A 15,293-nucleotide genomic window follows, 5' to 3' on the forward strand; every position below is an offset into this window, starting at 1 on the left:
TAAGCAATGAAGTAACAATCACAATTCTAAAAAATGGATGTTCGTCTCTCAGTTCAGTTCATTTGCTCAGTCGTGTCTGACTCTTTTCAACCCCATGGAGTGCAGCAAGCCAGGCTTCCCTGTCCATCACCAACTCCCAGAGCTTGCTCAAACTCATGTCCATCGAGTCGATGATGCCATCCAACCATCTCATCCTCTGTTGTCCCCTTCTCTTCCTACCTTCAATGTTTCCCAGCATCAGGGTCTTTTCCAATGAGTCAGCTAAAGAACTCACACATATTTGTCCTCTGCTGCTGCTGCTGCTAAGGCGCTACAGTCGTGTCCTACTCTGTGTGACCCCAGAGACGGAAGCCCACCAGGCTCCACTGTCCCTGGGATTCTCCAGGCAAGAACACTGGAGTGGGTTGCCATTTCCCTCTCCTATTTGTCCTCTACTTCAGTTCAATGAAATAAAACAAGTCTTTTGATCATGGAGAAAGTGCATATTGCAGTGTATTCTTTTATCATTTTGCTCTCCTTGCCATGTTGTGCCCAGAATTAATCAGAGTCTCTATATGTCAGAAATCTTCTTCTGTTTCATTGTACTTCAGTTCAGTCACTCAGTCGTGTCCGACTCTTTGCGACCCCATGAATCGCAGCACGCCAGGCCTCCCTGTCCATCACCAACTCCTGGAGTTCACTCAGACTCATGTCCATCAAGTCAGTGATGTCATCCAGCCATCTCATCCTCCGTCGTCCCCTTCTTCTCCTGCCCCCAACCCCTCCCAGCATTAGAGTCTTTTCCAATGAGTCAACTCTTCGCATGAGGTGGCCAAAGTACTGGAGTTTCAGCTTTAGCATCATTCCTTCCAAAGAAATCCCAGGGCTGATCTCCTTCAGAATGGACTGGTTGGATCTCCTTGCAATTTGTCCTATTAACACAAAATATACAGAATCTGTTCTTTGTTCATTTTTCAAACACCTAATACTTTATTATGATTATGAAAGACTGAAGATTAAAAAAAACTTTGACTACCTGCCTTTACAAGAGTCTGACAGCCTCTCATGTGTTTAGAATTTGCCCTGAAAAAGTTCTACTTCATCATATGATGTTTGCATCATATGAGAATTTCTGTTGTAGGCAATGAAAGGTAAATAATTACCAAGGAAACAAGATCTTTAAATAACCAAAACTGTCTGCATTGTCCAACTTACTTAAGAAGAGAATGTTCATTGTAAATGTATTAATATGTAACTAGACCAGTCTCATTCTCCTCTGCTATTTGCCAGTCACACAGTTAATAGCTATCTAGAGGTTTGATCATTCTGTCTACAAATATCCGTGTTTACCCAATCTTATTTGCACTATAAGTTTTATGACAAGAGTGTTCTTGGATGAGTGCTTTTATATGTTTTCCAGGATTTTTTTGACTGAACTAAACTAAAAATGGGGCAAGTGTGGTTTAAGATTTTTTTTCTTTTGTGTCTTATTGTCCAAAGTGTTAAAATAGCTTTAAAAAGGTTTGAAATAGTTTTGTATTTTGGATTCTAACTTGTCTCTTACCCAAAGGACTCTGTTGCCATGATACTTTGTCAGCATTTTAACATTTAATCTAGTGAACATTTTTTTAAACATCAAACCATAAAACACAAAAGCAAATTCTAGAATGATAAATTTATGACATACTTGTAGTGACTAAAAGGCAATTTGGACTAAAATCTTCTTTAAAAGCATGTAATAAATTGGTGATATTGAACCTAGAAACTCATCTAGATGCTTGTGTATGACTTTAGATACAGATATTAGATATTGGGTATTTGGATACAGGTGGGTACTTTTTTTAAACCAAATATAGAATTTATCTTGTAAAGTAAATAATTTTATTTAATTCTTTAATGTGTGGCTGAATAAATTATGTATAGAGAAGGCGCTCGAATAAGTTTAACACAGTCTGAGCATTGCCTTTTACCTTTGATTTTGAAGGGAGAGAGTCTAATGGGCTCAGCCCATGTCAGATACCCACCTTCACCCTCCCTCTCCCTACTGTCCTGTCAGTCTTGATTGTGGCGGGGTCTCCTGACGCAAACGTGACCGCCTACGCTCATCCTTTCATCAGGGTCAGTGGTTGAGGTCCTTTCAAACAAGAAGGCAGGGTTGGGGCAGGCAGTGCAAACGTGTCTGCTAGAGCACTTAACTAGTATAGATTTGTATTGTTTTTGCTACTGAAAAAACACTAAAAAGGAAAAATGTACATGGTTGACACTGGCTATTTGATAAACACAGAAACTCTCTCTGGCAGTTGATTTAGGCTGGCAGATGTAGATTGCTTTGCTGAAAATAGTGGAGTTGTCATATTCACAGTTTGAGAAAAATCAAAAGTTTTTACAGTATATCCTTATTAAAGATTAAAGTGCTATTGTAGTAATTATATGCTGAGGACAAAGTCATTTCTGTTCATGAAAACTGAAGCCAATACTTTGAATACTGAGTCATTTCATTGTAAATGTTCAAAAAACTAGAGCTGATGAAATGTTCTAGAACATTCTAACTAAACAGTGTACCTGGAATGGTATCTATTCTATTTCTCATTTCATTTTCCAGAACTTTTTACATCCTTCCCCTCATTATTAGTGCCAAATGCTTCTCTTTAAAGAAAAATGAATTAACAGCTGACTAGAAGTTTAAGATAATGTGTTCAACCTCCACCATCAATCTTGAGAGTAGGAGCCTCAAATTTCTCCTCTTGGTGTTAATAAGGGAAAAAGAGAGATTGACAGAAACAGAGAGAAGTAATATTCTAAAGATGAACCTACAAACTGGGGCAGTTGAGAAATTTTCATGTCAATAAATAATTATAATTTTATAATTATATTAATATTAATTACATTATAATTATAATGTATAATTCTTCTACAGCAATGACTGATTAGTTTTTTTGGGGGGGGCAGATATTCGTTGCTTGTGATATAACCTTTTAAAATGCTATGTCTTTTCCATTTTGTAAAGAACATATCTAAAGTGGAAGTTCAGGGGGAGTTGCTAATATTGAACATAAACATCTCTTCATGATTATCATCAGTGATTGTTAAGGAGGAGACAAAATACAGCCTAGACAGACGTCTCACAGACTGACCTTCACATTCACTCTCCTCCTAGCCTTTCTCCAACTTGTTGCCCAGGTGCAAATGTGATCTGTTCTTATCTGCCTAAAATACTTCCTGATTTTCCTCGCTCTAGGAGAAAGACCAATTTTTAACAACATGATCTGCAAGGTGCTGTATGATCTGGCCTCTGCATTCATTTCCAGGCTAGTCTTATGCTGTCTTTGCTCTCTGCATTCCACTATACTGGCCTTCCTTCCTTCTCATGATTAGTCATGTGCCTCCCCAATACACACCTCACATTCCTGCCTTAAATAGTTTGTCCCTTCCACCACCCTATACCACCTGTATTCTATTCTGTTGCCTAACTTTTATTAATTATTCAGATTTACCTCAGCCATCACTTATTTCCTAGTGGAAACTTTCCCTGTCCTCCTCAAATTGACATGTCCTATCAAAGCATCGTATACATCTGTTTCAGAGCAGTTTTTGTAGTTGTTAATTTATGCTTTTTAAAAAAGTGATTGATATAATATCTTTCTCTATAGACTCTATAGGAAGAATCATCTTTTTAATTGCACTCTTTTGTAATAGAGCTTTAAAATAATCACAGTAGTAGTAATAATAGTAATAATGAATTGAAAGCCATGAATGTTGTACAACCTATGTGATTGCCATTGATTTGCTGCATTCTGATCACTTTCACAATATTTTGTTTAATCAAGAAAGTCTTGTTTACATCTTTGGCTAATCTTTTTCCTTTCTGTCAAAAGTTCAGGGGGAAAAAAGAAGTAAAACTGATGAATAACTAAAGCAGTAATTAATAAAAGTTAATTAATAAAGTAGTAATTAATTAAAAGTTTATTGTGTACACACCAAAAGACAGTTTGCAAACCAGGAGCAGTTGAACCAAAACATGGAGTGAGGCTTAGAGGTATATTGTTAAAAAGCAGCAGTGACCATTTTTCAGTGACTAGTTACAATATTAGAATTTTCTTAAATGAAAGGGAAATGGGTAGTGAACGTCAAATATCAATTTAGGGAGACAGTTTAAGTTTCACTTACAATTTTCAGAGGCATAAACAAGAAGTGACCCAGGTCAAGTTAGCCTCGCTTGTCTTGCAAAACAAGCTAAATTAATCTTTGCTTGTGTGACTAAATTGGTTTTGTCTGTTCAGGGGATTTTCAAGTCTTATCTCCATTTGTGTTTGATTTTAATGGTACTCTCTTCTGAGAATTAATTCCCTGTGAGCTTCTCTCACACATTCAAATCTGCACACAAATAAATGTTTCCCTTAACCTTTTTTCTCAGTTTTGTTCGGGGTCACATTTCAGGCAGCATCAACATTCCATTCAGCACTGCATTTACTGCTGAAGGGGAGCTTACCCAGGGACCTTACACTGCCATGCTCCAGAGCTTCAAAGGGAAGGTCATTGTCATCGTGGGGAATGTGGCAAAGCACACAGCAGTGGTAAGTGTACTCAGAAATGTCATATGGACCTCATGATGAGTTGTTTACCGGCCTACTGCAACAGGTTGTCTAAATGTTATTTCTTCAGGAGCTGGTTGCAAATCAAATGAGCTTTGAATATCTGTCTATATTCTTACATCAAAGAGATTGTCTACCTTTTCCTTATAGAAGAATTCAAGCCTTTTTTCCTCACTCTACAGCATCAGGATCAATACTAAGCTTGCTGCTGCTGCTGCTAAGTCGCTTCAGTCGTGTCTGACTCTGTGCTACCCCATAGACGGCAGCCCACCAGGCTCCCCCGTCCCTGGGATTCTCCAGGCAAGAATGCTGGAGTGGGTTGCCATTTCCTTCTCCAATGCATGAAAGTGAAAAGTGAAAGTGAAGTTGCTCAGTCGTGTCTGACTCTTAGCGACCCCATGGACTGTAGCCTACCAGGCTCCTCCGTCCATGGGATTTTCCAGGCAAGAGTACTAGAGTGGGGTGCCATTGCCTTCTTCAATACTAAGCTTAGGAAACTTCAAATGATAGCCTACTATGTTTTGTTGTGGTTTTGATGTTTTAACTATTTTCTGAAATTACAAGAAGTAAATTCAGTTCCTTTCATTGGAGAAAAACAGTGGGACTTCATTGGTGGTTTTGAAAGTTGATTGTGATGGATCATTTGTGGGTTTTCTTTCTTACAGGCCCAAAGCTTTATGGTAATAGAGAATTTGGGAAGGATATCAACTTTCAGGAACTGAGGAGTATATGAAACAGTAAAATGGCTTTTCTCTCTTCTGGCTATGTTCTTAAAATTTTTGAAACTTGAAACAGAGTAGTTTCTGGAGGTCAAAAACTTCACCTTTTTTTTTTTTAATTTATTTATTTTTAATTGAAGGATAATTGCTTTACAGTATTGTGTTGGTTTCTACCAAACATCAACCTTTACTTTTCATAAAAGACAAGTTAGAGGCTATCTGGACTATGAGAGCCAAATGTACTTATTTACAAATCCCTCAGTCAAACATTAAAATGTACACTTTGAATATGTATAAGTTATTGTATGTCAATCAGAGCTCTATAAAGCGGCTTTTAAAATGACATATCTAGATGTAGGCAACAGTGAACCAGGACAGGCCCTTTTTCTAAAAGGACAGAAGAATCTGCTCCTGAAAAAGTAGCAGAGATAGTTTGCTCTCTGAAGATAGCTTATGCAAATAAGCTGAATAATCCAGAAAGGATATCTATGGAAATGTAGTCAAGTGAGAACTTTAAGACTATTGTCATAGGCTGTTTTAAGCATCTAATAATCTTGTTTCAGAAGTATTGGCTTTTGACACTAAATTAAAGTCATCCTTGGTTAAAAAAAAGCTTAATTGACAAAACTAAAGAAATATCTGAGTGGATATTAGCTATGTAAGTCTTAAATTATTCATCTCTCTTTTATGTCACTGTATTTAGCACCTGATAGGGAATCTAAATTTACCTATTTCAGAGAAAGTCAGTATAGTAAATGACTAATGTGCAATTTTAATAAGTAACTGAGAAGATTTTAGAACTAAAGCCTTGGTATCTCAATTATTTTTATGTAAATCGGCTTTTATTATTACTATTATTACCACAATACTGCTGCTGTTACATTAATCCATATTGCAATATCACTCCAATGAAAAATATCCATTTTCCATTACAATGCATATCAATACATTCAACTCACAGAAATAGTATTCAGAATCACTTATTTCTGGGTGGCACATAATACACAGCCTTAGGAAGAGTTGTTTTTTATTACTCCAAATGAGCTGGACTTTAAAAAATTATTTTATATTTTGACTGCACCATGAGGCATGCAGAATTTTAATTCCCTGACCAGGGGTATAACTCACACACCCTACAATGAAAGCATAGAGTCTTAACCACTGGATTGCCAAGGAAACTGTCAGGAAGAAATGTTAACAGTGATAATCATCCCAATTACTGACTGGTGATTGTGTGCTTGGCACTGTGACAAGTACTTCTATATGTTATCTCTTTTTATTCTTCATAACAATTCTATCAGTTCAGTTCAGTCGCTCAGTCATGTCCGACTCTTTGCAACCCCATGAACCGCAGCACACCAGGCCTCCCTGTCCATCACCAACTCCCGAAGTCCACCCAAACCCATGACCACTGAGTTAGTGATGCCATCCAGCCATCTCATCCTCTGTTGTCCCCTTCTCCTCCTGCCCTCAATCTTTCCCAGCATCAGGGTCTTTTCAAATGAGTCAGTTCTTCACATCAGGTGGCCAAAATATTGGAGTTTCAGCTTCAACATCAGTCCTTCCAATGAACACCCAGGACTGATCTCCTTTAGAATGGACTGGTTGGATCTCCTTGCAGTCCGAGGGACTCTCAAGAGTCTTCTCCAACACCACAGTTCAAAAACATCAATTCTTCGGCGCTCAGCTTTATAGTCCAACTCTCATATCTATACATGACCACTGGAAAAACCATAGCCTTCACTAGACGGACCTTTGTTGGCAAAGTAATGTCTGCTTTTTAATATGCTGTCTAGGTTGGTCATAGCTTTCTTTCCAAGGAGTAAGCATCTTTTGGTTTCATGGCTGCAATTACCATCTGCAGTGATTTTGGAGCCCCAAAAAATAAAGTCAGCTACTGTTTCCACTGTTTCGCCATCTATTTCCCATGAAGTGATGGGACCAGATGCCATGATCTTAGTTTTCTGAATTTTGAGCTTTAAGCCAACCTTTTCACTCTCCTCTTTCACTTTCATCAAGAGGCTTTTTAGTTCTTCTTCACTTTCTGCCATAAAGTTGGTATCATCCACATATCTGAGGTTATTGATATTTTTCCCGGCAATCTTGATTCCAGCTTGTGCTTCCTCCAGCCCAGCGTTTCTCATGATGTACTCTGCATATAAGTTAAATAAGCAGGGTGACGATATACAGCCTTGCTGCTGCTGCTGCTAAGTCGCTTCAGTCGTGTCCAACTCTCGGCGACCCCATAGACGGCAGCCCACCAGGCTCCCCCGTCCCTGGGATTCTCCAGGCAAGAATACTGGAGTGAGTTGCCCTTTCCTTCTCCAGTGCATGAAAGTGAAAAGTGAAAGTGAAGTCGCTCAGTCGTGTCTGACTCCTAGCGACCCCATGGACTGCAGCCCACCAGGCTCCTCCATCCATGGGATTTTCCAGGCAAGAGTACTGGAGTGGGGTGCCATTGCCTTCTCCGATATACAGCCTTGACGTACTCCTTTTCCTATTTGGAACCAGTCTGTTGTTCCATGTCCAGTTCTAACTGTTGCTTCCTGACCTGTATACTGGTTTCTCAAGAGGCAGGTCAGGTGGTCTGATATTCCCATCTCTTTCAGAATTTTCCACAGTTTTATTGTGATCCACACAGTCAAAGGCTTTGGCATAGTCAATAAAGCAGAAATAGATGTTTTTCTGGAAGTCTCTTGCTTTTTTGATGATCCAGCAGATGTTGGGAATTTCATCTCTGGTTCCTCTGCCTTTTCTAAAACCACCTTAAATATCGGGAAGTTCACGGTTCATGTATTGCTGAAGCCTGGCTTGGAGAATTTTAAGCATTACTTTTACTAGTGTGTGAGATGAGTACAATTGTGTGGTAGTTTGAGCATTCTTTGGCATTGTGTTTCTTTGGGATTGGAATGAAAACTGACCTTTTCCAATCCTGTGGCTACTGCTGAGTTTTCCAAATTTGCTGGCATATTGAGTGCAGCACTTTCACAGTGTCATCTTTCAGGATTTGAAATAGCTCAACTGGAATTCCATCACCTCCATTAGCTTTGTTCGTAGTGATGCTTCCTAAGGCCCACTTGACTTCACAGTACAGGGTGTCTGGCTCTAGGTGAGTGATCAACAATTCTATGAGGGAGGCATTATTTATACATTTTATGTACAAGGAAAACTTAGATTTGGAGTTTATCTAATTTGCTGGTGTCAGAGCCAGGACTGAAACATGGGTCTATATGACTCTAAGCCCATACTCCTAACTTAGTGAGCAAGTAAGGCTTTTGAGTCTGAATGCAGCCATTTATCCTGTTTTTTCAAAATAGACTTGTTCTGATTTTTCATGGATCACAATAGCTCCTCCCAATTATGCACTAAGTGCTAACAAGCTTAAGGCTGTACTTTCAGAAAGCATTAACCATTTGAAAGATGGTATCAAGTGGACCTGAATAACTGAATCTTCTTAAATATGTCAAATGCATCCCAACATCCCACTCATTGTATTAATCTCTAGATTTATGTTTGTTCTAAGTTTACTTTATCATAAAGGTCAAAATATATATACAAATAAGTGGGTAACTCTTTCATTAAATAATAAACTATATATCATATGTCATGTTGTGAAATGCATGTGTCACAGTGCGAATAAATTTAAAAGTTCGACAAATGAAGGAAATCTGGAAGCAAGACTATTTAGATGAAGCAATAAGAATATATGACAATAATGGTATACAAAGAGCCATCACATTCCTGACAAATCAGCCAGTGTCTTCCTTATCAGAAACCAGATGCTATCATAGTAGTTCCTTCTTCCTCAGACTCTACATGATTATTCATACTTGCACATAAGTGACTGAACAGATTGTATGCTTGGCTATTAATGCTTCAATCCAATGTCAGAACGTAATTTTTGAGGAACAGTTTTAAATATTTGTATAGAGATGTGTCAACTAAAAAAAAGCACAATCTAAAATTTGAGAAGCATGTTTTATTCAGCAGACTTAGTGAGAACTTAAGCTGGAGATACAGCCTCTCAGCTCTTAGGGAATGTTCCAAAGAGGGAAGGGAGGAGCCAGGATATAGCATTTTTGCTGAGGGGGGAAAAAAAATATAGTCAAACATCAAAAGATTACTGCTGATCACAAAAACAGGCATCTCAGTGGTACTAATGATTTTAGTACCTTTCTATGTGTGGCAAGATGCAAGAGTCTGGGCTTATTGAAATTATTCCTTTGATATACATCTTAACTATCTAGGGCCAGTATCCTGTTTTTCTCCATCTGTAATTGCCTTCACCATACACCATCAGGGACTTCTACAGTGGTTGATGGTTTTATGGCTGCAACACCCTTGGTTTATTGAAATGGCTAATGACATTCTTTTGTCCACAGATGTACTTTTAATAATTTTTTTCATCTCGGAGCTAAAGAGAACTTTTGATATCCTTTTGCTTGTATTGTTCCATCATTTTTTTGTCTGCTGTACAGATCTGTATGACTTTACTAATGCTTCCTTTCCCCTCACCCTCCTCTAAGTTGGAGGCATCTCAACTTAAAGCATATTTGCTAGAATTCTACTATGTATCCATGGTACTAGATATCTTTTACTTACCCTACCTCCCATCATAGATCCATCCTCCACAGTTCTTCACGCTGCTCTCTGTTCAAGATGGCAGACTTCCATGTCTTCTGGCTTCCAGTTATTGAGCTAATGGGGACCTCTGACAAATTTTGGGAGGGAGCGAGGTCAGGATATTTATCCCCCTGGTTTCTCCTTTCAAAGTTGTCTCAGTTTTACAGTGTTCCTCTACTAAAGGTTAATGCTTCTTTACAATAAACCTTCTCTATACTCACTTTCCAGCCCCTGGTCCCATTAGCTTTAGGGGCGGCAACAGCTCTGCTTTTTGGTAGTTGCAGGGTTACTACATCATCCTATATGGTTCTCTTACATTCCATAATGTTGTAATTAATCTCACTGAGTTAAAATCCCTCAATTTATCCTGAGGGTTTGTTGGAACCCTGACTGTTATAAGGATGCTATTTAAATGTATGATTTTTTAGTCAGACTATATTAGCTGCTCTGTTCTCTTTCTTACTAGCTGTTAAACTATGCAGATGGTTTAACCTCCCTAAGTCACCATTGATTCCTTTATAAGATGGGGAAAATAATACCTACCTCATGGCATTGTTGAAAAGATTGCAGATTAGGCAATAAGGGGTTCAGTACACAGCCTCATAATAGTAAGCACTCAATTAATTTCAGCTATTAATTTTATTTTCCAGTACTATATAATTTGCATATAATACCAAATGTGAATTTGGTAAGTACTATTTTATATATGATAAGAGTATAAAAGTTCTAGAGTTTGCAAGTAACAGCAGCAAAATGGCAGAGTGAGCAGTGCTAATCTCCCATTCTTCCACAGAAACATTGAAAAAAAAGTAGATTCTATACTTTTTTTAATAGAATGGCAAGAGCAGGCATCCGTGTCTTCTTCCTGATCTTAGGGAAACAGCTTTCGGTCTTTGACCATTGAATATGATGTTAGTTGGATTTTTTTCATACGTCGCTTTTGTCACATTAAGGAGATTCTCTTCTATTTAAGTTTATTGAGTATTTTATCATTGAATGGTATTGAATTTTATTAAATGTTTTTTCTGCATCAGTGGAGATAATTGTAATTATGATTTTTCCCTTTCTTCTATGAATGTGGTATTGTTATCCACATTGATATCCATATATTTAACTATCCTTGCATTCCTAGTGTAAATTCCATTTGGTCATGGTACATAATCCTTTCAGGAGCCTCCTGAATTCAGTTTGCCAGTATTTTGTTGAAGTTTTTACATCAATAGTCATCAAGGGTTTTTGTCTGTACTTTTCTTTTCTTGCAATGATTTTGTTTGACTTTGACAGGAGAATGATGCTGATTTGTAGCATGAGTTAAGAAGGGTCCTCTCATGTTCAGTTTGTTGGAAGGGTTTGAGAAGGATTTGTGTTAATTCTCACCAGAGCAATTAGGCAAGAAAAAGAAATAAAAGGTATCAAAAATGAACATACATTAGTTTCCTAGGATATGAAAAGTAATAGAAACTGGGTGGCTTAATACAATATAGTTCTAGATGCTCAGTTCAGTCGCTCAGTCGTGTCCAACTCTTTGCGATCCCATGAATCGCAGCATGCCAGGCATCCCTGTCCATCACCAACTCCCGGAGTTCACTCAGACTCACGTCCATCGAGTCAGTGATGCCATCCAGCCATCTCATCCTCTGTCGTCCCCTTTTCCTCCTGCCCCCAATCCCTCCCAGCATCAGAGTCTTCCAATGAGTTAACTCTTCACATGAGGTGGCCAAAGTACTGGAGTTTCAGCTTTAGCATCATTCCTTCCAAAGAAATCCCAGGGCTGATCTCCTTTAGAATGGACTAGTTGGATCTCCTTGCAGTCCAAGGGACTCTCAAGAGTCTTCTCCAACACCACAGTTCAAAAGCATCAATTCTTTGGCACTCAGCTTTCTTCACAGTCCAACTCTCACATGACCACTGGAAAAACCATAGCCTTGACTAGATGGACCTTTGTTGGCAAAGTAATGTCTCTGCTTTTCAATATGCTGCTGCTGCTGCTGCTGCTGCTAAGTCGCTTCAGTAGTGTCCAACTTTGTGCGACCCCATAGACAGCAGCCCACCAGACTCCCCCATCCCTGGGATTCTCCAGGCAAGAATACTGGAGTGGGTTGCCATTTCCTTCTCCAATGCATGAAAGTGAAAAGTGAAAGTGAAGTCGCTCAGTCATGTCTGACTCTTAGCGACCTCATGGACTGAAGCCTACCAGGCTCCTCCGTCCATGGGATTTTCCAGGCAAGAGTACTGAAATCAAGGTGTCAGCCATGTTCCCTCTGAGGCTGTGGGTTGAATCTTTCTTCACCTTTTCCTGCTTCTCATGGTGGCCAACAATCCTTGCCACCCACAAAATAGGACAAAGTATTTGTAAATTATGTATCTATAAAGGATTATTACTGGAATACAAAGTCAACCCACAAACATTAGTTATATTTCTGTTCACTAACAATTCCTACAACTCAACAAAAGAAGGCAATCAAATTTTTAAGTTTACAAATTTGGCCATAAGCACATGAAAAGATACCTGACACCATTTGTCATCCAGTTCAGTTCACTCACTCAGTCATGTCCGACTCTTTGTGACTCCATGAGCCACAGCACACCAGGCCTCCCTGTCCATCACCAACTCCCAGAGTCTACCCTAACACATGTCCATTGAGTCAGTGATACCATCCAACCATCTCATCCTCTGTGTAGGGAAATGCAAATCAAAGACACAGTGAAATACCACTTTGCACCCAAATGTTGGCAAGAACTTGGAGAACTGGAACCCAGGTGCATGGCTTGGAGGGGCGGGGGGAATGTAGAGTAATGTAGCTTATGTAGAAAACAGTTTAATAGTTTGGCAGTTCCTTCAAAATGTAAACATAGAATGACCATATAATAAGCAATTCCACTCCTAGGTAAATACCAAAAGAATGGAAAACATGGACTTAAACAGGATACTTGTATGCCAGTTTTCATAGCAGCATTATTTATGATGTCCAAAAGTAGAAACAACCCAAGTGTCCCTCAAGACATGAATGAATAAACAAAGTGTGGTATATACATATAATGTACTTTGGAATGAAGTTCTGATACACATTACAACATGGATGAGCCTTCAGTTTGGTTCAGTCAGTCGTGTCCAACTCTTTGCAACCCCATGGGCTTCAGCACACCAGGCTTCCCTGTCCATCACCAACTCCCAGAGTTTACTCAAACTTATGTCCATCGTGTCAGTGATGCTATCCAACCATCTCATTCTCTGTCGTCTTCTTCTCTTCCCACCTTCTATCTTTCCCAGCATCAGGGTCTTTTCCAGTGAGTCAGTTCTTCACATCAGGTGCCCAAAGTATTGGGGTTTCAGCTTCAGCATCAGTCCTTCCAATGAATATTCAGGACTGATTTCCTTTAGGATTGACAGGTGTGATCTCCTTGCAGTCCAAGGGACTCTCAAGGGTCTTCTCCAACACCACAATTCAAAAGCATCAATTTTTTGGCACTCAGCTTTCTTTACAGTCCAACTCTCACATCCATACATGACTACTAGAAAAACCATAGCTTTGACTAGATGGACCTTTGGTGGCAAAGTAATGTCTCTGCTTTTTAATATGCTGTCTAGATTGGTCATAGCTTTTCTTCCAAGGAGCAAGCATCTTTTAATTTCATGGCTACAGTCACCATCTGCAGTGATTTTGGAGCCCCAAAAAATAAAGTCTCTCACTGTTTCCATTGTTTCCCCATCTATTTGCCATGAGCCTTCAAAACAGTGTAAAGAAGACAAACACATAAAAGATAATTTTATGTGTTTTATGGAATTTTATGATTCCAAAAAAAATAAAGTCTAACACTGTTTCCACTGTTTCCCCATCTATTTCCCATGAAGTGATGGGACCAGATGCAATGATCTTAGTTTTCTGAATGTTGAGCTTTAAGCCAACTTTTTCACTCTCCTCTTTCACTTTCATCAAGAGGCTTTTTAGTTCCTCTTCACTTTCTGCCATAAGGATCATGTCATCTGCATATCTAAGGTTATTGATATTTCTCCTGGCAATCTTGATTCCAGCTTGTGCTTCTTCCAGCCCAGCGTTTCTCATGATGTACTCCGCACAGAAGTTAAATAAGCAGGGTGACAATATACAGCCTTCACGTACTCCTTTTCCTATTTGGAACCAGTCTGTTGTTCCATGTCCAGTTCTAACTGTTGCTTCCTAACCTGCATATAGGTTTCTCAATGGGTACAGGGTTTCCCATTAATGATTTAAAAAAAAAAAAAAATGGAAATAACCAGTGGTCATGTTACTCAGTCCAAGCTTGCTCTTCTCACTGCACGAGAGGTCAGTGAATCCGAGAGATGAAATGTTAAGGCAAGGAATACTACTTTATTCAGAAAGCCAGCTGACCAAGTAGATGGCAGACTAATGTGTCAAAATAACCATCTTGTTGGGGTCTGGATGCCAGGTTCTTTTATGGATAAAAAATAGGAGGAGGTGAGAAAGCAAAGTAAAAAGGCCATTTAATCTTCTAAGTATCTCCTAAAATGGCAAGCCTCAGGCTGGGAGACGTGTTAATTTCTTCCTTCCTGCCATCTGCAGGTGGACAAGGTTCTGAACAAAGGCACTTCAGCTTAACAGTCAGGCAGAGGGGCAGGATTCTCTGAGGCAGGCCATTATGTGTGATTGTAATAACAAAAGCAGCCAAAGAAACAGATCTAGTGTGGAATAGTCAAAATAGACTCTTCCCTATTACAGTTATAGTTATACAACATTGTGAATATACTTAATACCACTGAATTGTACACCTAAAATGGTTAAGATGGAAAATTTTATGTTATAAATTTTTTATATTGATTTTAAGTTCTAGAGTTTGATATCTTCAGGATACCCCCACTGTCCCCAGTTCGTATGGAGCCCTACAATTTTTGGTCAAACAATAGTGAGGATTTTCATAAAAGCTGTTCTGATCAGGTCTAATATTTTTCCTCTGTGTGTATCAAAACCAAAACAGTGATTTCTAAACAAGTAGCAGCTTTTCTTCTAAGCTGAAATCAATGCACTGCAACTGGCACAGTCCTGTTTTGAAAAGATTAAGAAAGCCATAGTTGAGTGCTGTGAAAAGAAAGCAGAGGTACCAATTCTAGTTAGTATGGTTACAAATTATCTTTGCAGATGTTTATGATTTTATGTCAAACACAAAATGTTTATGATTTGGACTTGGGAACTTTCTGTTTGCAAAACAGTAGGCACTGATTATAATTTTTCTAGTCTTACATCTGCCGTTAAAACCTAGTAATAAAGTTAGACTGAAAATTCATCAAATGAAATCAAGTATAGTTCAGTAAAAGAAAAATCTCTCAATAGTGGATTTACAACTAGCAAAATATCATTGAACAACTGCAAGAGAAAATAAGTGA

The 15,293-nt window shown here is 38.7% G+C and overlaps 1 protein-coding gene across 4 annotated transcripts in view; it reads left to right on the forward strand.

Moving 5' to 3' along the window:
- TBCK (TBC1 domain containing kinase) overlaps positions 1-15,293 on the forward strand; it is a 208,922-nt gene that overhangs the window by 172,717 nt on the left and 20,912 nt on the right. For all 4 annotated transcript variants that reach the window (XM_070791100.1, XM_070791099.1, XM_070791098.1 and 1 more), the window contains one exon: positions 4,394-4,553. In XM_070791100.1, coding sequence (XP_070647201.1) covers positions 4,394-4,553 — 160 coding nt within the window. The remainder of the gene's footprint in view (positions 1-4,393; positions 4,554-15,293) is intronic.

Source organism: Bos indicus, chromosome 6 (genome assembly GCF_029378745.1).
Source record: "Bos indicus isolate NIAB-ARS_2022 breed Sahiwal x Tharparkar chromosome 6, NIAB-ARS_B.indTharparkar_mat_pri_1.0, whole genome shotgun sequence".
NCBI lineage: Eukaryota > Metazoa > Chordata > Mammalia > Artiodactyla > Bovidae > Bos > Bos indicus.